This window comes from Mirounga leonina, unplaced genomic scaffold (assembly GCF_011800145.1).
Source record: "Mirounga leonina isolate KUSES-001 unplaced genomic scaffold, KU_Mleo_1.0 Mir_353, whole genome shotgun sequence".
NCBI lineage: Eukaryota > Metazoa > Chordata > Mammalia > Carnivora > Phocidae > Mirounga > Mirounga leonina.
The window spans coordinates 562,637-584,825 of record NW_023270699.1 but is presented as its reverse complement, the minus strand read 5'-3'; the positions used below and the strand labels follow the sequence as shown (position 1 = coordinate 584,825).

The 22,189-nt window shown below is 50.4% G+C and overlaps 2 protein-coding genes across 3 annotated transcripts in view; both read right to left on the bottom strand.

Annotated features, from left to right (window-relative positions):
• Positions 1-2,130: 2,130 nt before the first annotated feature.
• On the bottom strand, positions 2,131-21,326 carry SPATC1L (spermatogenesis and centriole associated 1 like). Of its 2 annotated transcripts, XM_035030015.1 has the most exons (5): positions 17,392-21,326; positions 15,766-15,771; positions 11,943-12,287; positions 3,091-3,242; positions 2,131-2,615 (listed from the first exon to the last, which is right to left on the bottom strand). In XM_035030015.1, exons 1-5 carry the CDS (start codon positions 17,597-17,599, stop codon positions 2,289-2,291), a joined length of 1,038 nt encoding a protein of 345 aa, XP_034885906.1. In that variant the 5' UTR covers positions 17,600-21,326; the 3' UTR covers positions 2,131-2,288. The 2 variants fall into 2 exon arrangements, with proteins under 2 accessions (XP_034885906.1, XP_034885905.1); XM_035030014.1 differs by lacking the exons at positions 15,766-15,771; positions 17,392-21,326 and having other exon boundaries at positions 11,943-12,063; positions 12,154-12,234.
• Positions 12,212-22,189, bottom strand: part of LSS (lanosterol synthase) — a 37,165-nt gene continuing 27,187 nt past the window's right edge. The window contains exon 23 of the mRNA XM_035030012.1: positions 12,212-12,293. The gene's annotated coding sequence lies outside the window, so the exon portion shown is untranslated. The remainder of the gene's footprint in view (positions 12,294-22,189) is intronic.

Sequence of the window (22,189 nt, the reverse complement as noted above, 5' to 3'; positions counted from 1 at the left end):
GCGGGTCAACACTGTCTTGAATGGGGCAGCACTTCCAGTCTGCAGAGCTTCCTTCACGTGGCTATACCCCAGCAGTGCACGGACGCCTCGGACCTGAGGTTCAACGCCCCGCCTCTCAGGGCACTTTGAAAACCCCGCAGGGCCCTCCCAGAGGCAGAGCAGACCCCACCTGTCATCCTCCCGGCCCGGGCGCCCTCACAGCCACGGCAATGCAGGGGCGGCCACAGGGCACAGGTGAGGAGACCCCCGGCTGCACGGGCCCTGGGGCCCCAGCCCTCCAGCAGCCACCCCTGGAGCAGCCAGACAAGCCCAGAGACCCTTGGAGGCTGGGGGCAGCCAGGTCCTCTCCAGCCGGCTCCCCTGGGAGAATGTGAGGACAGCTATTCCACTTCTAGGTCCCACAGGGGGCTGGGGAGCCTAGCAGGACCTGGCAGAGAGCAGAGGCCCAACAAAAGCATTCTTCCAAACCTGGGTCCTAACACCGAGGCTCACCCAAGAGAGCCTGCATCCCGGCGGTGCCCAGGAGTGCCCACCAGTCCTTCCTCCAACAAGCAGCCCTAGCACCAAATTTGTACACCCTCCACAGGCCCCCAGGGTGGCAGAGTCCCCCCGCTGGGGGTTGGTGTCCAGTGGTTGGAAGGGGAGGCTGGAGTCAGTTATGGACTGAATGGTGCCCACCCCCAAAATCATATGTGGAAGCGCTGACCCCCAGCACCTCAGAATGCAGCTATATTTGGAGACAGGGTCTTTAAAAAGGTAATAAAGTTTATCTCCCCCTCCACTCCCCCCCCCCTTCATTTTTCCCTTCCTACTATCTTCGAACCCTGAGAGACTATGGACTCTGAGAAACAAACCGAGGGTTCTAGAGGGGAGGGGGTGGGGGGATGGGTTAGCCTGGTGATGGGTATTGAGGAGGGCACGTTCTGCATGGAGCACTGGGTGTTATAGGCAAACAATGAATCATGGATCACCACATCAAAAACCAATGATGTATTGTATGGTGACTAACATAACATAATAAAATAAAATTTAAAAATAATTAACAGTCATTAACAATGAATTTTAAAGCCTTTTAAAATAAAAGTATCTATTTTGAAAAAAAAAAAAGGTAATAAAGTTAAAATTATGTCTGTTGTAGGGTGACCCTAATCTCCTCTGACTGGTGTCCTTATAGTGAGAGGAAAGCAGGACACAGACATGCACAGGGACAAGCATATGAGGACACAGGGAGAAGGCAGCATCCACACGCCCAGGAGAGAGGCCTCAGGAGGAACCAGCCCTGTGAACGCCTTGACCTGCGACGTCTAGCCTCCAGCATGTCCTCTGAACCACCCTGTTCTGTGGTGCACGTTCTGGCTGCCCAAGCTGATGAAAGAGTATCCTAAGGTGCTGGGGCCTCTGGGACACATGGGGCTGTGAGGACCGAGGGACAGGTTGCCCCAACTGAAGTTGGTCCAGACACCCCAATACTTTCATCCTCACACCCACAGCAGAGAAGTGACCAGAGACCCTCCACTCACAGCCAAGGCCCAGGAAGGTGCCTTTGCCAGGCCCTGGTCCTGACTGGGGGCCTAGGAGGTCACCTGTCCTCAAGACCTCAGGAGAGATAGCGACCTGATGGCTCCACTGGGGGCAGGGTTGTGTGTGTGTCAAATCATCTCCCAAATAAACAGATTCCCCGGAATCCACACAGCTGCATGGGCCCCCCTCTCTATCCAACCTGCTGCCCTGGCTGTCTTGAAATTCCTACTTTTGAACAAGGGACCTGTGTTTTCATTTTGCACCAGGCTCTGCAGATTCTATAGCTGTCCTGCCCAGACGGAATCCTTGCCTCAGGCTCTGCGTTTGGGGAAACCAGCTGCTGGCCCCCTCAGGGGAGGAGACCGAGACCTCCCGGGGGAGGTCTGAGGGCTGGAGGGTCTGGGAGCCCAGCCCGAGCCCCGGCCCCTCCCCTCGAGGCTCTGTCCAGGCTTCACTCCACAAATACCGGCGGGCACCTCCTGCGGTGTTCTCCATGCCTCAAAGAGCCAAAGGTAAAGGTACACAGGTGAACAGATTATTTTAATCAAGTGCGACAGTGCCGCGCGGTGTGGGCGGCGGGCGGGCTGGGCGCCTGGGGTGCGCGCCCGGGCCGAGAGAGGCGCCTGCTCCGGCGCCTGCGGCCCTGGGCGCTCCGTCGGCGGACGCGGCTCTTCCCCCGGCCGGGGGGACACGCAGGAGGCACGCGGCCCCCAGGATTGGAACAAACACGTTTATTGCAGGAAAGGCGCGGCGCGCGCCGGGCAGGCTCACCAGGCGAAGAGCGGCTTGTGGTCCTCCTTGGAGAGCTCGCACAAGCAGGTGAGCAGCAGAAGCGAGTCGCCCAGGAACTTGGGGGGCACCACGTCGATGACCAGCTTGCGCAGCGCTGCCGGGCTGCTGTGCAGCGGGTTGGCGCGCAGGTCGGGCCGCTGCTTCAGGATGCCGTAGGTGTTGATGAGGAACTCGCTGAACACCGGGTGCACGTCCCGGTTGTAGCCCAGCCTCTCCAGGCGCGCCGTGAGCGTCAGGTGGCGGTGCGTCAGCTCGCGCAGCTTCTTCTCGTCCACCGACCCGTCCAGGGACTTGATGGACGTCTGCGGGCACAGCGACCAGGTTTCCGTGGAGGAGGCCGCTGGCACAGGGACGCGCGCCCAGAGCCGAGGCCCCAGCCTGGCGGAGCGCAGTGTCCCGGGTGCCCCCCAGCAGACAGTGTCCGGGACCAGAGCGGGGAGCTCCGCCCCTAGCGCACAGGCCGGATCGCGCAAGGCTCTGTGGCCCCGGGAGCCACGCCGAGACTGTCCCAGGCCACAGAGCGGCTGGGTGCCAACAGAGACGCTCCCGGCAGCGGGCTCATCACCCTCTGTCACACCCTCCACAGTCCTCAGCTGTGCGAGCACCACAGGTGATGGGGCAGCAAGGGGACCCTTCCCCCAGGGCAGCAAGGGGGGCCCCGTGGCAAGGGAGGGGACCCGGAGGCAGTGGGAGGGCCCAGGGCAGGGAGGGATGCCAGGGTCCACAGCAGGGAGGGGATCTGGGGCAGGGAGGGGACCCCAGGGCATAGAGGCATACCTGCTTGATCTTCTCAGGGATGTTGGACACAGTGAAACCGTACAGCCGGGTCACCCCCGGGAAGACATAGGCCAGGATGCGCCGGTCCAGCTGGAAGGCGATCTCCCCGACTATGCGCCCATCCTTCTCAGTGCTGGAGAAGCTCTGGATCTCTGTGAGGAGTGGAGGTAGTGAGATGGGCCATGGGTCCCAGGACATGGACGGTCAGGGGCCACCTGCCTTCCCCCTGCTGGCGCCCCAGGATCCATTTTAGGGAAAGGACCAACCTAAACGCAGCCCCTGCAGGTTTGGGGTGACGCCGCTGGGGCCCTCCCCCATCGTTGCTTCCCCTACCCCCAACGGTGAGGGTAAATACAAATGGAGAAGAAAACTTTGACTTTTCTGTTGCCAAAAGGGAGAGAGACCTGTCCTCTTCTCCCTCTTAGAGCAACCTGAGTAACCGATGATCCTAAGTCCTCTCTCTCTGCCCCTTTGAGATGGGCAGAAATGTCTCTAAAGCTTGTTTTTACAGCCCAGATTGTCTTGTCCCCCGGCACCAGGGGAGTCTGCCCAGGCACCTGGGTCAAGGGTGACCCCTGCTTATCACACAGGCCCCACCCCTGTGACCAGGTATGTTCGGTGGGCCAGACGTGTCCCCTCCCCTCCTGAGGGCGGGGTGCCAGTTAACTTGGGAACGCATAAGTAACCCAGGTCACGGGTCCAGGCTGCCTGGCTGTCTTGGCAGCCCGGGCATTGCAGGCTGGTTTCATGGGTACTTGATAATAAAAGTCTTCCCCACGTTTGCGGAGAGGATTGCTGGGTTGGCAGGAGATCCTATTTTTAATGATCTCCCTGATGTTACCGGATACATCACCCACCCTCCCCTCCCAAACCTGCTTCCCAACCTGCCCCCCCACGGCAGCCTCTGTGCATTAAACAGCAGGTATGCACCAGCACCCTTTGGAACCATGTGCTCTCCGAAAACACCCGGTCAGATGCTTCTGACACTGAGAGATCCAAAGTGAGCTGAGCCTGCGTCAGAGTCAGGCAGAGCCTCCGCATCGGAGACCCTCCATCCGACAGCACCCCAGACTCCTGCTACCTCCACATTCTGCTCTTTCATCCCAAGAGACAGTAACAGCCCCATTTGCAGAGCCTTTCCTAAAGCCCCCGGGGCCTTTCCGAACCTGAGCATGATGCAAACCCTCCAGGGCATCGACTGGGTGCAGCCTACAGGGTCCATCCGGTGGGCAGGCTGTGCATGCTTGGGCTGGGTGACCCAACACTCAGGACACCCCACAGCAGCCCTGGAGAACCCCCTGCACAGCTGTCTGTGCCATGAATGCTGCGGGGCTCCAGGACCAGCTGTGCCTGTGGCCATGGGCAGGTGTTTGCCCTCCTTGGCCCCATCCTGTGCCTGGGTCCACCTAACCACTCGACCCAGAAAGCTGCCAGGTCCCTCACACCACAGGAGAATGGTGGCCTCTCCCAGCATGTAACAGCCCGTCAGCAAGGGCTTATCAGCTCCTTTGAGGGCAGGTGGCTGACATAGGGCCATCAGATGGCCATGGAGGATAGGCCCGGGGGGCACTGTGCTTTAGCTCCTTCAGCCACGCACCTCGGGCACTGAGCGCCGCGGGCACTGAACAGGGAGCGTGGCTCTGCAGGTGGGGATGGGGAGCAGGAGGGGCCGCAAGGGTGTGGGTGCCCCAGGCAGAGGGCCCCGCCTGAGCCACACGGCCCAGAGCCACGTGCTTCCCCACAGAACCCCATGAGGGCCTTGGAGCTGGGGGGGGGGGGGCCTGAGGCCAAAGGGTCACAGGGTGGGGGAAGCAGGATATGAGCTGAGGCAGAGCAGGTTTCTGAGGCGGAGGAGAAATGCTGGTGTGAAATGCTGGGGAGACGGGGCCACGGAGCTGGAGCCTCAGGACAGGCCGTGGCTCCCAACACAGCCTTGCACCTTACTTAAAATTTTTTCTGAGACATAATCACAGAGTATAAAATTCACGCTCTTCCAGTATGCGATTCAGATGTTTTTCTATATTCACAGAGTTGTACAGCCGTCACCACAACCAAATTCCCAAACAAAACAAAACCCCGTACCCACTAGCAGTCACACGGTGCTCTCCCACAGCCCCTGCAAACACCAACGTACGTCCTGTCCCTGGGACACATCTATGCTGGACATGTCCCACCAGCGCCGTCACGCAGCATGTGGCCCTGCATCTGGCCCCACACTGCTGTTCCCGAGGTCCGTCCACACTGCAGCCGCGTTGGCACTGAGCTCCTACCTACGCTGTGCAGGGACTGCATTCCGGTTGTGCCTTTGTCCGCTGACAGGCTTGGGGGCTATTATGAATAATGCCGCCATGAACATTCATATAAAAAACTTTGTGTGGTCAAGTGTTCTCAGTTGCTTTAGATATATACCTAGGAGTGGAATTCTGGGACACATGGTAATTCTGTGTTTAATTTTTGATGCAAAGCCAAACTGTTTCCACGGCGACAACATATATGCGTTCCAATGTCTCCACATCCTCACCAATGCCTGTGTTTGTCCCTCGTTTTTATGACAGCCATCCCAGTGGGCATGCAGTGGTGTCTCATTGTGGTTTATATTGATAAATATAATATTGAGCATCTGTTCATGTGCTTATTCTCCTTTTGTATGTCTTCTCTGGGGAAATGTTCCTTTGAGTTCTTTGCCCATTTTTAATTGGATTGTTTGTCTTTCTACTGTTGAGCTGTGGAGAGTTCTTATATATCCTGGATACTAGTCCCTTATCATCTGTTTGACAAATATTTTCTTCCACTCTGTGGGTTGAATTCATTTTCTTGAATTCAATTTCTTTGAAATACATAAGTTTTTACTTTTGATAAAGCCCAGACTATATACTTTTCCTTTTGTTGCTCATGCTTTTGGTGTCACATCTAAAAATCTCTTGCCAAATCCAAGGTCATATGTTTTATCTCTGTGTTTTCCTCTAACAGTTTTATGTCTTGAACTCTTTTAGATTTTTTACATTTGAGTTAATGTCTTGAGCTCTTTTAGATTTTCTACATTCTGAGTTAATTTTTGTTTGTGGTGTGAGGGCCAACTTCATTCTCATGGATGTGTTTGTCCACTTGTCCCAGCACCATTTGTTGCAGACTATTCTCTCTCCATTGAATTGTCTTGGTGTCCTTGTTGCATATTAAACCTATAAATGCTTGGGCTTATTTCTGGACTCTCAATTCTACTCCACTCATCTCTGTACGTCTGTCCTTAAGACTGCCACACTGTCTGCATTACTGTAGCTTTATAGTAAGTTTCAGAACTGGAAAGTGTGAGTCCTCCAATTTTGCTCTCCTTTCTCAAGACTGTTTTGCCTCTTCTGGGTCTCTTACATTCCACCTGAATTTCAGGATGATTTTGGCAATTTCTGCAAGGAAGCCGGCTGGAATTTTGACAGGGATTTGTGTTGAATTTGCAGATCAATTTGGAGAGTGCTGCCATCTTAATAATATGAACTCATCTGGCCCATGAACACAAGACATTTTTCTACTTATTTGAGTTCTCTTCACTTTCTTTCAAAAGTGCATTGTAGTTTCAGTGTGTTCCTTCCCTGATCACTTTGCAAAGCTGCAGAAGCTACCTGGGAGTTAGGGCTGAGAACCAGACTGACTGCCCAGCAACACATCAAGGCACATGAGGGGCACGAGGCGCAGGGTGCAAACTCCCTTCTACATTAATATACCTCTCTCACCAGGAATCAGCCTTTCTTCTCACCCCTGTCTTTAATGCATAAATTAGATGGAAGAAGTGATATACACCTAAGATGTTCTAGAAATCATTTCTAGTCCAACCTGGGCCTTCCAAGATCCAGCCAAAATCTATTCTTCAAAGAAAAAAGTCAATAAAATTGACAAACCTCCAGCCAGACATATTAGGGAAAAAGAGAAAGAAGATAAACACTACCACTATCAGAAAATGGAGATGGTATCACTGCAGATCCTACAGATGTTAAAAGGATAATAATGGAACATTAGGAACAATTTTATGCTAATAAATTTGACAAGATAGATGAAATGGACCAATTCCTTAAAAAACACAAAAGTTCACTATTGAGAGTGAAGGCCAAAGCTCCCTCAAGAAGAAATAGATAATTTGAATAGCCATGTATCAACAAAGGAAATTGAATTTTCAGCAGGGGAAACATTCCTACAAAGAAAATTAAAGGCTCAGGTGGTTTCAGTGGTGAGTTTTACCAAATGTCTAAAGAGTAAATAATACCAATACTGTAAAAACTCTTCTAGATAATTAAAAAGGGTGGAGCACTTTCCACCTCATTCACTGAAGTCAACATTAACCTGGTACCAAAACCAGAAAATGACATTTTAAAAAAACTATAGCCCAATATCCTTCACAGACAGTAAAAATTCTCAACAAAAGTTTAGGAAATTAAATCCAACAATACAAAAAAGTATAATACATGATGACTAAGTGAGGTTTATCTCAGGAATGCAAGGTTGGTTTATAATTCAAAAATCAATCAATGCAGTGCGCCTGGCTGGCTCAGTCAGTAGACCGTGTGACTCTTGATCTCAGGGTTGTGAGTTCAAGCTCCACATTGGGTGTAGAGATTACTTAAAAATAAGAAAGTCTTTTTTAAAAAATCAATGTAATTAACCATATTAGCAGAAATAGACTACAAATAAAAACGAAATGCTCATCCTAATACATGCAGAAAAAGCACTTGACAAAATCCAATATCCATTCATTATAACTCTTAGAAAACTAGGTATTAAAGGGAGCTTCCTCAACCTGATAAAGGGCACCTACAAAGACCTGAGCTAACATAATACCCAACAGTGACAGACTAAATGCTTTCCTCCTAAATTAGGAAAAGACAAAAATGTCCACTGTCACCATTTCTATTCAACATGTGCTAGAAATTCTAGCCAATGCAATAAGACAAGAAAAAAAAATAAAAGGAATACAAACTAGAAATGAAAAAATAAATTTGTCTTTATCACAAATGACACAATCATATATCCTAAGGAATCCACAAAAAGCTACTGTAACAAGTAAATGAATTCAGTAAGGTTGCAAGATACAAAGTCGTGTTTTGTCAGGGTTCTCCAGAGAAATAGAAACAGAACCAATATGGGGTGTGTGTGTGTGTGTGTGTGCGTGTGTGTGTGTGTGTTGGGGGTAGGGGGTAAGGAATCAGCTCACGTGATTACGGAGACTAACAAATCTCAAGATCTGCAAGGTGAGTCAGCAAGTAGAGACCTGGAGGGACTGAAAATATTGCTCTAGCCTAACTTTGAAGGTCTGAGAACCAAGAGAACCAATGGTATGATTTCAGTCCAGAGTACTGCAGGCTTGAGACTCAAGAAGAAGTGATGTTTCACAAACAATCCTAAAATTTGTATGGAATCAGAAAAGACCCAGAATTGCCAAGGAAATGTTGAAAAAGAAAAACAAAGCTGGGGGCATCACGTTGCCCGATTTCAAGCTATATTACAAAGCTGTGATCAACAAGACAGCATGGTACTGGCACAAAAACAGACATATAGACCAATGGAACAGAATAGAGAACCCAGATATGGACCCTCAACTCTATGGTCAAATAATCTTTGACAAAGCAGGAAAAAACATGCAATGGAAAAAAGACAGTCTCTTCAATAAATGGTGCTGGGCAAAGTGGACAGCCACATGCAGAAGAATGAAACTCGACCATTCTCTAACACCATTCACAAAGATAAACTCAAAGTGGATGAAAGACCTCAATGTGAGACAGGAATCCATCAAAATCCTAGAAGAGAACATAACCTCTTTGACATTGCCCACAGCAACTTCTTTCAAGATACATCTCCAAAAGCTAGTGAAACAAAGCAAAAATGAACTTCTGGGACTTCATCAAGATAAAAAGCTTCTGCACAGCAAAGGAAACAGTCAACAAAACAAAGAGGCAACCCACAGAATGGGAGAAGATATTTGCAAATGACACTACAGATAAAGGGCTGGTATCCAAAATCTATAAAGAATTTCTCAAACTCAACACCCAAAAAACGAATAATCAAGTCAAAAAGTGGGCAGAAGATATGAAAAGACACTTCTCTGAAGAAGACGTACAAATGGCTAACAGACACATGAAAAAATGTTCATCATCATTAGCCATCAGGGAAATCCAAATCAAAACCACACTGAGATACCACCTTACACCAGTTAGAATGGCAAAAATGGACAGGGCTAGAAACAACAAATGTTGGAGAGGTTGTGGAGAAAGGAGAACCCTCTTACACTGTTGGTGGGAATGCAAGTTGGTACAGCCACTTGGGAAAACAGTGTGGAGGTTCCTCAAAAATTTAAAAATAGAGCTACCCTATGACCCAGCAATTGCACCCCTGGGTATTTACCCCAAAGACACAGATGTAGTGAAAAGAAGGGCCATATGCACCCCAATGTTCACAGCAGCAATGTCTGCAATAGCCAAACTGTGGAAAGAGCTGAGTTGCCCTTCAACAGATGAATGGATAAAGAAGATGTGGTCCATATATACAATAGAATATTACTCAGCCATCAGAAAAGATGAATACCCAACTTTTACATCAACATGGATGGGACTGGAGGAGATTATGCTAAGTGAAATAAGTCAAGCAGAGAAAGTCAATTATCATATGGTTTCACTTATTTGTGGAACATAAGGCTAGAATAGCATGGAGGATGTTAGGAGAAGGAAGGGAAAAATGAAGGGGGGAAATCAGAGGGAGAGATGAACTATGAGAGACTATGGACTCTGAGGAACAAACTGAGGGTTTTAGAGGGGAGGGAGGTGGGGGGATGGGTTAGCCCAGTGATGGGTATTAAGGAGGGCACGTACTGCATGGAGCACTGGGTGTTATATGAAAACAATGGATCATGGATCACCACATCAAAAACCAATGATGTATTGTATGGTGACTAACATAACATAATAAAATTAAAAAAAAAAAAAAAAAGAAGTGATGTTTCAGGTCAAGTCCAAAGACAGTCAGACAGGAGGAATTCTATCCTCCTCAGGATAGAGGAGGATAATTTTGTCCTATGCAGGCCTTCAACTGATTAGATGAGACTCACCCACACTGGGCGGCAGGGTAGGGCGGGGGGGCAAAGTGCTTATTCAGTCTATTGATTTAAATGTTAAACTCACCCAAAACGCTTTCCCAGAAACACCCAGAATGTCTGACTAAATATCTGGGTACTTCATGGCCCAGTCAAGTTGACAAATAAGATTAACCATCACAGAAATAAATATACAAAAATCAATTGTGCTACTATATACTAGAAAAGAACAATCAGAAATTGATAATGATAAAGGCAATAGTATTTCCTATAGCATCAAAAGTGAAAATACTAAGGGGTCAATTTAACAAAAATGTGCAAGATCTAAACTTAGAAAACTATAAACATTGTTGAAATTTTTAAACAACTACATAAACAGAGAGATATACAGTATTCATGGATCTAAAGGTTCAATATTGTTAAAAGTGTCCTTTCCCTGAAAATTAACCTAATCAATCTGTACATGCAGGGCAATCCCAAACTCCTAGCAAGATTTTTTTAAAAAACAGACAAGTTGAGGGGCACTTGGGTGGCTCAGTCAGTTGGGTGTCCAACTCCTGATTTTGGCTCAGGTCTGATCTCAGGGTGTTGGGATCAAGCCCCACATTTGGCTCTGTGCTCAGTGGGGTGTCTGCTTGGGTTTCTCTCTCCCTCTCACTCTGTCTCTCCCGGCCTCTAAAATAAATAAATCTTTAAAAAAAAAAAAAAAAACAGACAGGGGCGCCTGATTGGCTCAGTCATTAAGCGTCTGCCTTCGGCTCAGGTCATGATCCCGGGGTCCTGGGATCGAGCCCCACATCGGGCTCCCTGCTCAGCGGGAAGCCTACTTCTCCCTCTCCCACTCCCCCTGCTTGTGTTCCCTCTCTCGCTGTGTCTCTCTCTGTCAAAAAAATAAAATAAGATAAAATAAAATAAGATAAGATAAAATAAAATAAAATAAAACAAAAGACAAGTTGATTCTAAAATTCATATGGAAATGCAAAGGACCTACAATAGCCAGAACAACTTTGAAAGAGGAGAGCAAAGTTGAAGAACGTAGACCACCTGATTAACAGTCTTACTTTAAAGCTACAGTAATCGAGACACTGTGCATTGGAATCAACACAGACAGATAAATAGAATAGCATGGAGGATCCAGAAATACACTTATCCATATATGGATAAAAGTGTCAAGGCAATTCAATGGAGAAAAAATAATCTTTCTGAACACTGATTCTGGAAGAAGTAGCCATCTAATGTGAATCTCATACCACGTACAAAAACTGACTTGAAATTGATCAGAGACCTAAATGTAAAACCTAAACCCATAAAACTTCTAGAAGAACACACAGGAGAGAATCTTTGTGACCTTCAGTGTGACAAAGATTTCTTAAATCGCACACAAAAAGCATGAACTACATAACAGAAAAAAAATCAATAAACTGGACTTCATCAAATGAAACCGTTTTGCTCTTTAAAGAACACTTATGCAAATGGAAAAGCCACAGATTGGGGGACCACATTTGCAAAACATTTGCCCAGAAAAGGACTTGTGTGCAGAATATATGAAGAACTCTGACAACTGGATCATAAGAAGATAAGCAACTCAATTTTTTTTAACAGGCAAAAAATTTTAACAGAAGAGCCCCAGACTCTGGCCTCCCAGCCACACTCTCTTCCCTCTGCTGGAAAATGGAGACGCTTTGGCCAGCTGGCCACCAGGCCACCCTCCCCAGCTGCCCGCCACCACACCCCAGTGCCCACCCCGGTGCCCACCCTGGTGCCCACCCCCGCTGGGCCATACCGTTAAGGTAGTAGCTCCTCCTGGTCCTGTCCCCAGAGGGCAGGCTGCTCTCCGAGAAGCACACTTTCTTGGGCCGGACCATCTCCCTGGGCTCCAGCAGGGTCTTGTCCGCCAGCGGGTCCTGCAAGGGGCTCAGGAGTGGGGACAGCTTCCTGTCAGTGCCTCGGGGTACACGCAGCTCGAGGGGACTGAGGAAAGCCTTGAAGGGCACCTGGGTGGAGGTTGCACAGCCAGGGGAGGCGTCGTCCTCACTGGAGATGGGGGCGTGCGAGCACAGCAGGTCCTCCAGGGAGGACGTCTGCAGCTGAGAGGGTGCATCGGGGGCGCTGGAGAACCTTCCAAAGTCTGCAACTGGGATGGGGAGGGAGGGGAAGTTAGGCTGTGTTCCTGAAACATCCCTAAGGAGGGAGAGATTACTGAAGAACACCTGCATGCCCAGCCTCAGGCTGTGATACCCCCCCTGTGCTTCAGAGCTTTCCTCCTCCCTCTGCAGAAAATGGCACTGTGGGTGCCCACCCCATCCAAGGACGCCACCAGCCTCACGTTCATGAGCAAGGCAAGCGTGCCTGCCTCCATGCGCTTCCTACCCGCCCATGCCCCCACACACAGTACCAAGGGACTTGTATATGCTTGTAAATTTTTACATAAATGTGTCATCCTATACATGTTTTATTCTGCCACATACCTTTTTCTGCAGTGCTATCTTTTTTGGGAATTTATCCGTGTTGAGTTGTCGGGTAGCTTACCTGACACATTTAACCGTTTCATGTCACATGTGTTATACACACACACAGAGCAATTTTCATATCTGTTGCTCTGTTGATAGACATGAGGATAATTCCTGGTTTCCTTGAAAAAGCAAAGCTATAATCAGCGTCCCATAACCTGCCTCCTTGCTCACAGTGAGCACCCTCCACCATCTATACCGGGCTCAGGTGTGTGCCTGTCGAACTTTCTCTGTGATCTACATTAGTAGAATGTAGAACATTCCAGCAGCTGCCCCGGTCCTAGGTAAGCACAGGCCAAGCTGATGACATCACATGGCTTTTCCCTAATCCCCAGGGACACTGAACATCCTGTCATATATGCTTATTAGCCCCTCAGGTTTTCTTTAGGTGATTTATCTTTGCCTTTTCTCTGCTCGTTTTAGGATTTTGGGGGAGAGTGCGGGGGGACGGGGGGAGGTGAGTAGTCTTGAAAATTATTTGTAGCAGCTCTTTTTGTCTCCTGCATACTAATTCCTTGTTGATGAAAAGTGTTGTAAATGTCTTCTTCCATTGGGTGCCTTGCCTATATTTTAATCTCTTTTATAGTGACTTGTCATGCAGAATTTTTCAAATTACAATGTAATCAACTTTAACTTATTCTTTTTGTGATTTAAAATAATCCTTTTCTGTTCCCATAGGACAAACTTGTTCTTTTAGCAATAAGGCAAATATATACTTGAAAAATAGTGTTTTTTAAGAGTTATAATGAAAAATTAGGGCGCCTGGGTGGCTCAGTTGGTTAAGCGACTGCCTTCGGCTCAGGTCATGATCCTGGAGTCCCGGGATCGAGTCCCGCATCAGGCTCCCTGCTCAGCAGGGAGTCTGCTTCTCCCTCTGCCCTCTTCCCTCTTGTGCTGTCTCTCATTCTCTCTCTCAAATAAATAAATAAAATCTTAAAAAAAAAAAAAGAGTTATAATGAAAAATTATAGGGGCGCCTGGCTGGCTCGGTTGGAGGAGCATGCAATTCTTGATCTCAGGGTTGTTGGGGTAGAGATTACTTAAATAAATAAAACTTTTAAAAAAATGAAAAATTATATCCTAAAATATACCTCCTTGGGAACCAACAAATCTACCTCCAGCAATGTTTTCCTAGGAAAAAAAATGTTCAAAAAAAGAACAGCCATCACTGGGCGCCTGGGTGGCTCAGTCGGTTAAGCGGCTGCCTTCGGCTCAGGTCATGATCCTGGAGTCCCGGGATCGAGTCCCGCATCGGGCTCCCTGCTCGGCGGGGAGTCTGCTTCTCCCTCTGACCCTCCCCCCTCTCATGCTCTCTGTCTCTCATTCTCTCTGTCTCAAATAAATAAATAAAATCTTTAAAAAAAAAAAAAACAAAAACAAAAACAGCCATCAGGATGTGTCCTGCCTCCTGTCTGCCCACTTGGCCAAAATGGCCATTCCCGTGGGCCTGCTGAGGGGCCTCACAGTGTCCTGACCAGCCCAGACACGGCCCACGGAGCACCCTTCCAGAGCTCACCACGAATGCGACACAAGAGCACCTCTGGCTGCCCCAGGGCTTGGGGCTCAGACCTCCTGAGGGCAGGCGGCCTCCCCACAGAGGGCAAGGGCCTGTGCCAGAGGGACTTCTTTGTGCTCAGCCAGGTTTGGGCTTTGTCTTGTTCTTATTTAGTGAGCTGTGATTCCCTTCTGTTACTCACAAGCCTTCAGGAGAGTTGTGATAACATGAAAAAAACAAAAATGTTTAATCTTCAGTCAAGTCCAAAAAGTAGGTACATTTGCAGGCTACATTTTAATGAAACTATACATGAATAACAAGCATCGGCACAAAATTCCATTCCTCAGAAGTAAAAGCATTCCCCCAAATAATGATCACATCAAGGAAGAAATGAAAAAATGATTATTGAGAAATAATGAAAATCAGAACACTATGTGCATTTAAATCAGAACACAAATATACATCAGTACATTTATAACTGTATTTGGATTGAAATTAGTGATTTAAATGCTTTAATTACTTTTTAAAAATCATCAAAAAATTAAGCATTCAGATCAAGACATGAAGAGGAGCTCCTAAGAAACAGAAAATCTAGAAACAGCGGAAATGACAGCAGGAATACCCTGGAAGCAGCTCCACGAAACATCAACAAGACCGCAAAGCTGCGGACAGTGACTCTGGGCAACAGAAAACATGGGGAGATGAAACTGGGAATGAGAAAAGCAACATCAGAAAGACCAGGAAGAGGTGAGAGTTGCCGCCCCGTCACCAAGATCGCAGTCATGGGAGGGCTCTCGCGCAAAGGTGTTTTTAAATGACTCAGTAAGAAGCGGAAAATCTAAATGGACCAATAAGCAAAGAAGAAAAATCTAGAAGTTACAAAACCATTATGCTCTTCACAGCAAGTTCTTTCAGATTCCAAATGATTCTTAATCCCTATGCCACATGAACAAGGTTGAAAAAAATGAAAAGATGCTTGATCGAGGTTATAAACCGGTCACAACTCTGATGTCAAATCCCCACACAGAAAACCCACAGACAGAAAACCAAAACCGGAACTCACATAGGAACCGAGTCCCGAGATCCTGAGCGAAGCCCCATCCCAGCAGACGCCAGGGCAGCCAGCCGGAGCCCAGGGCTGCGAGGCCTCTGGGCGGAGCAGGCCGAGGGCCCCAGCCGAGGGCACCCCATCCCGGCTGGACCGGGGTCACGGAAACTGAACACGACAAGCTCGTTCTCGATTTTTCTTGTTCTTTAGAAAGGACTAGAAGGGTCCTCCCAGTGCACAGCCTGCGTGCCCCCCGCCCCCAGGCCCACCCGCTGGCTGCCGATGCCAGGGTTCTGAGAGTTCCAAGGGCAAAGACAAAGGCAAAATTAACAAGTACACACACACTGTCGATCTCGTTTAAAATGGTCCTTGGTACACAGTGTGGTTGTAGACTCAGAACAGAACACACTGAGAAACTTAGCAGCCCGGGACCCTCCCCCGGAGCGCGGCTGTGTGTGGCCCTGGGGTCGCGAAGGTGCCGGGGCCGGCAGGGTCCGAGGCCACAGCCTGGCGGAGCGCGTCCAGCAGCTTCTATCTCAACAGTTTAACAGCACCCGGCCCTTGACCCAAGGGTTTCCCGCCGTGACCCCTGCGGCAGGTCTGCCCTGCCCTGGCTGCCGTGGGGGGAAACGGTGGGGGCCATCACCATGCACAACAGCTCAACCCCGCTTAGGGAAACCCAAACGACCCCCTGGGACGGGCACATGAACATACCCACCACACATTTCAGAGGGAGACCCGGGAAAACGTTGACAGTGGCTGACTTTGGGAATGGGGCCAGGAGCTGGGGCCCGGCCTGGTACGTTACATCCTCCTGGGGTATTTGTAAGTTTGCCATGAGTACGTGTTGTTGAACAAAGAAAACGGGTCTTAAAGCACATCCTGCTTTGAAGGCAGACGCTAAGGGACTGTGAGAAACGTGAGCTGTTGCAGGGGGAGCTCCCTTGGGTTCACAAACTCCTGCCACTGTGCAAGAATAGTTCCAAACTTCAGTCCCCAAAGAAGGCTGAGGGCCAGGGCCAGTCCTGCAGGCAGCGTCCCAGAGCCCCAGGCACAGCGGTGGCCCTGACCACAGTGGAGCTGGCCCCTCCCCGAGGATGGCCAGGGCCTCGCTGACCCTGGCCCACACCCTGCAGCAGGGGCTCCAGCCTCTCTGTGCAAGGCTTGGTGGCCTTAGGCTGGCCAGGGGCTGGAGCTCCTGCTAAGCCTGGTGTCCTGCAAAGTCTGGGCTTGCTGGTGGTGACACACAGGGGTGCCGGCTGCCATCCCAGAGACGCCACCCTGACTTGGGCCCCGACCAGGGTCCTCCTAGGAGCAGCCTGGCTTGAGTGAGAGTCTGCACCTCTCCCGACGAGGTGCCGGAGGGACGGGGAGGTGGGAAGGCCCCAGGGCTCCTGCCACTGCGGACGCAGGGGTAGCTCTGAGCCCCTGGAGGAGGCCCCAGCCTGACCCGATTCTCCAAAGGACGATGGAGCCACACTGCGTTTGTGACTCTTGGCAGGAGTCACAGCCAATAAGGCTTGGGGACAAGTGCCTTTGGCAGCCACCGCATAAGGGCATCCCCGGTGGCCCAAAAAGGCAGCCCTGGCCCCCTGCTGTGGGATGTCACACAGGGGACAAGGCCCTGTGAGGCCAGTCCTCCTCAGCAAGTTTCTGGTGACAAGCATGTGCCTTGGCAGCTGGTGGGAGCTCAGGACTGGTAGGGACTAGGGGTTTCTCCAGCTGCCCCTCTGGGCATCATGGTCCTCTTCCCGCCATCCCCCCAACCACCTCCACCCCCCCACCGCCGCCCTCTGCTTGTCCTGAGCTCCCTCTTCAAGGTCCCCCTTGAGGCTGAAAGAGTCCAGGTGCCATGAAGGACCCCAGGGACATGCTTGCTCACAGGGCTTTGCACCCATGAGCTCCATGCGGGGGGCTGGTGGGTGGCAGCCACTGCTGGGGGGGCTAACCCCCCACCCGTTTTCCAGGTGTGGACTTAGTGGCCCAGAGAGAAGGGCCTTACCTGAGGACACACAGCAGAATGGGGAACCGGGTCTTGGTTTACTCAGACCTGAGGGACGGAAGTGGGCCCGAGAGCATTGGCGTCAGCAGGCCAGGCCCTGCCTGTGCCCTGCGGGCTCCCTCGGCTCCCGGGAGCCCCGCAGCCAGCTGGCCCCGGCTGCCCAGGCCCCTGGCCTCACCTGCACTCCCAGGCGAGCAGTCCTCGGGGTAGGTGGGCACCTTGGTGAAGAGGAGGTCTCGGCTCCCGAGACCACAGCGCTCCTGGCAGCTCTCACTGAGCAGACGCTTCAGCATCTGGTTCTCCTTCATGAGGCGCACCTGCTTCTTCAGGTCTGCGTTCTCACTCATGAGCCTGTTCATCAGCTCGCTGCCCTCGGCCATGGCCATGTCTTCAGGTGCTCACGTGTGGGCCTGGGGCCCCATGGAGGTGGAAATCCAGAGCCCGCAGGCGCTCCAGAAACAGCCCAAGGCCCCGGAGTTCCACGGCTGTCCGGCCTTCCGCAGCCTTGTGATGTCGCCCGCCCTTAAAGAGCCGGTCAGCGCCGGGCCACCCACTCCACCCGCACACCTTGCCTCCGGGGCCAGCGCCCACAGAGCGACACCTCCGGCCGAGGGGGCTGCCAAGCAGAACACAGGGAGCGGATGGGAGAAGTGGGGACGGGGCTCGTGGGGAGGGCAGCTCAGCCCGAGACGGGAATGCTCCAGCCCCTCCTAGGAACAGCCAGAGCACTGGGCTGAGGCGCAGGGCAGGCCATCCACGCCCTGTGGCGTGCACAGGCCTCAGGGGACTCTGCCTTCACTCTGCGTGACTTGTGGCGTCCCTCCCCATGAGCCATCAGCCCTCCCATGGTTCTCATGTGGCTCCGCACTCTGTGGGACCGGCAGGGTCCCCCAGAACCTGGCCCGGTGTCTGGCGTGCAGACAGGTATTAGGGTGCACACCTGGGATGCACACTTAAGGAAGGAGGGGCAGTGGGGCCGAGGGAGATGAGCTCGGGTGCCCCCAACAGCCCCCAGACCTGTGGACTCCAGGCGGGCTCTGAGGGGCTGGCAGTTGGAGGCCGCCTGCTGACCACACGTCCCTTGGAAAGAAGGCTGTGAGCCCTGAGTGTCTGGAACACTGACCGTTACTGGACCTAACTGAAGGCTCGCCTGACCAGGCCCAAGGGCCGTGTGGACCAATCACACGCAGACCTGTGCTCAGAGTCCTGCCAGGGTGTGGATTTCGGGCCCCGGTTAGTGGGGCCACCGCGGAGCCCACCCCAGCACCTGCTCTGCCAACGAACTACTCAGGAGGGTAAGTGAACTCAGCACGGTCTCCTGGATCCAAAGTTCTTGGTCGAGCTTCTCGGCAGCCGTGAAGCAACAGAGGGGTCATCTCCTGACCCTCTTGGGACGGGCTATCATCCAAGCAAGAAGGCACGTCCTCCATCCCCTTCAGCCCCGACACCACGCGGCGTCAAGGGCACTCGGTGCAGGGGCTGGGCTCCAGGCCGAACAAAGCCATTATCTCCGCCAGACTGCCAAGTTAGCCTAAGGTCACTTCAAGAAGAGAAAGTCGGGTTTTGCGGAAAAGAGGATTTCTACGTCCCAAACGTACCTTATACAACCCGAGAAAGACCCGGTGTCTGGACCCACAGCCTCTCACACCAGACAAGGACAGCATGTGGACAGCCCCCACTGAGCAAGGTGTGCAGGAGCTCCCAGGACTCCCAGAGGAGAGCAAGGCCTCCCCCCACACCGGCCCCTCCCGTGGCATTTAAACGCCACTTCCTACTACCCCTAGAAAACCCTCTGGACACCGTATCCCCTCCAGCCACAGGCCCATCACCCTCTGCCAGTTTTCTGATCCTGATGCAACATCCTTTTATCACTAGATTCAACTTAATACTAGTGTGTTAAGTATTTTCTGTGTGTGAGGGAAACGGATCTGAATGTCCTTTTCCTGTAACGTCCTGGTCTGGTTTTGCTATCAAGGTCATGCTGACCTTATAAAAGGAGTTGCAAAGTAGTCCCTCCTCCTCTAATGTCTGCGTATTTGTGTTAGGTTGTTACTGCTTTCTTCACTTTTTGATAAAATTCACCGGGAAGCCATCTGAGCCTAGAGCTTTCTTCTGGAAAAGCTTTAAATTTCAAATTCAATTTCTAAAACAGATACAGGGCTATCTAAATTCCCCACTTCTTTCCACGACCACCTAGATGGCAACTGTGTCTTTCGGGGCGTTTGTCCGTCTGTGCTGCGGCATGCTGGCGAGCAGCCCGGGACATTCCCTCCTTACACCGGCTCTGTGGTCTCACGCCTCTGAGCAGACGGATGCGCGGCCACGGCAGGAAACGGAGCGCGAACACGGAGCAGCAGCGTTGGCAGGTGGGTGCGGCAGGATGTAAGGATCCGCAAGCGGGGCAGTGGGAGTGGGCGGATGCAGGGGGGGGCGGGATGGCGGACTCAGGCTGACCACACCAGGGCAGCAGGCTGGTGACCAGGCTGGACAGCCGGCTTATGTCTGCAGGACCTGAGGCGACGCACCTTTTCTATGCCTGTGGTAGGTTTTCTTTCTTTCTTGATCAGACCAGAGGCTTGTTAATTTTCTCAAAGCATCAACTTCTGGTTTTACTGATCTTCTCCGTTAAGCCTCCTACAGCATTTGACTTGTACTCTTTTATCTGGTTATTTCCTTCCTTCTACTTTGATTTTAGGTTTCTTAAGGTGGACACTTAGATCACTCACTGGTTTGAAATCTGATTTACAGCATTAACATGTAAGCCTGCAACCATTTTTGTAAGCACTGCTTTAGCTACATCCCACAAACTCTTATCTCATTGTTTTCGTTTAGCTTGAAACATTTCCCTTGTACTTCCATTTTTGACCATTGTTTATTTAGAAGTGTATTGTTCAATTTCCAAATATTTGGGATTTTCTATCTCTTTTAGTTACTGATTTCTAATTTAATTCCATTGAATACTCTGGCTTCAATCCTTTGAATTTCTCGAGACCATCTCCTGACCCCGCACGTGGGCTTAGTAAATGGTCCATAAGCTCTTGAAAAGAATGAGGTGAAGTGTCCCATAAGTGCCCGTTACTTCTAGCTGGCTCAAGATTTTGTCTGCAGTTGCAGAGACAATGTTGAAATCTCCCACTTTGTGTATTTATCGAATTCCCTCTCCAGCTGCACATTTTTTTCCATATTCTGAAGCTGTTATTAGGTGCATACACATTACTGTTATTAAATCTCTTTATTTCTAGTACCGTTCCTTTTCCTGAAACCTACCTTGATATTGAGACAGTACTTTTGCTTTCTTATGATTGTTTTTGTTATATATTTTTCTAAACTTGTACTTTTATCCTGTCTGTATTTTTACATTTAAAATTTCTCATGGACAACATAGCTGGCTCGTGCTTTTTCATTCAATGTGACAGTCTCTGCCTTTTAACTTGAGTGCTTAGCCCTCTACAGTTAGTAAAATTTCTTTAATGGTTGGTGTGTTAGTCTTCTAGGGCTATATAACAGAAGAGCACACACAGTGGCTTAAACAACAGAAATTTATTTTCTTACAGTTCTGAAAGCTAATTAGTGCTTCTTCTGTGTCTGCTGAGCTTCACAGGTCTGTGGGCTTACATATTTCATATCTGGAAAAACCTCAGCCACTACTCAGATGGTTTCCTGCCTCCCTCCATCCCAATTTTGTGGGACTCCAATTATATGCATGTTAGACCACTCAAGATCACCCAATAGGTCGTTTGTTTTGTCTTTTAAGTATTCTGGCCACCATAGGCTGTTTCAACACTCACCTGTTCCTGGATGGCCCAAGAGCAGCCCCCACTCCTCTACCCTCCCAAGAACCAGAGGGGCATCAAAGACAGAGGGTGTCAAGCCCAGTGCATCTCACACCCACAGAAGGCCTGGCTGTGGGGCAGGTGTCTGAGGCTGCCTAAAGCCATGCAAGCTAGCTCTTCTCCACTTGTCTCAAGCATGGGCTTCAGACGCCCCCAGGGCCATCACTGTCCCTGGAGAAAGGCTGGAAATCACCTATCAGTAGGCATTGAGTAGAAACTAATGGCTCGGGCGCCTGGGTGGCTCAGTTGGTTGGGCGACTGCCTTCGGCTCAGGTCATGATCCTGGAGTCCCTGGATCGAGTCCCACATCAGGCTCCCTGCTCGGCAGGGAGTCTGCTTCTCCCTCTGACCCTCCCCCCTCTCATCTGCTCTCTCTCATTCTCTCTCTCTCAAATAAATAAATTTAAAAAAAAAAAGAAAAGAAAAGAAACTAATGGCTCAGGGCACCTGGGTGGCTCAGTCGTTAAGCGTCTGCCTTCGGCTCAGGTCATGATCCAGGGGTCCTGGGACTGAGTCCGGTATCAGGCTCCCTGCTCAGCAGGAAGCCTGCTTCTCTCTCTCCCACTCCCCCTGCTTGTGTTCCCTCTCCCGCTGTGTCTCTGTCAAATAAATAAAATCTTTAACAACAATAACAACAAAAACAAACTAATGGTTCAATTATTTTCACTGAAGAAAACCTGAAGTTATCACCCTCATCCTCCTGAGTGAGGAAAGGGGTTAGGGGAGTGTCTCTGAGACAGCACCCAAAATCCCAGGTGAAAATGCCAGGCATGAAGGTCACACCCCACAGAGGGGCCGTGGCATCCTTAACCTCCTTCCACTGCCACCTGTGTGGGCAGCTATTATGGGATCCCACTGCGAGCAGACGCCTTACAGGGAGGTGCTGTGACCCACCCACAGCCCGTGGGATCACAGGGCTATCGTGTGTAAGCTCCAGCCACCTCCTAGAAAGCTGAGCCTAAAGCCGAGGCCACAACAGCAAACGGATCCAACCCCGGCATGTACCTCTGGTCCCACCGACTCCCCTTTGCCTCCTGTTTCGACCCTTAATTCCTTTTTCAAGCAAAGTGAATCATGAATAAAAATTTATATTGCAGATGGAAATGAAAATAAATCAAGCTGACCAATTAACCTATAATTAGA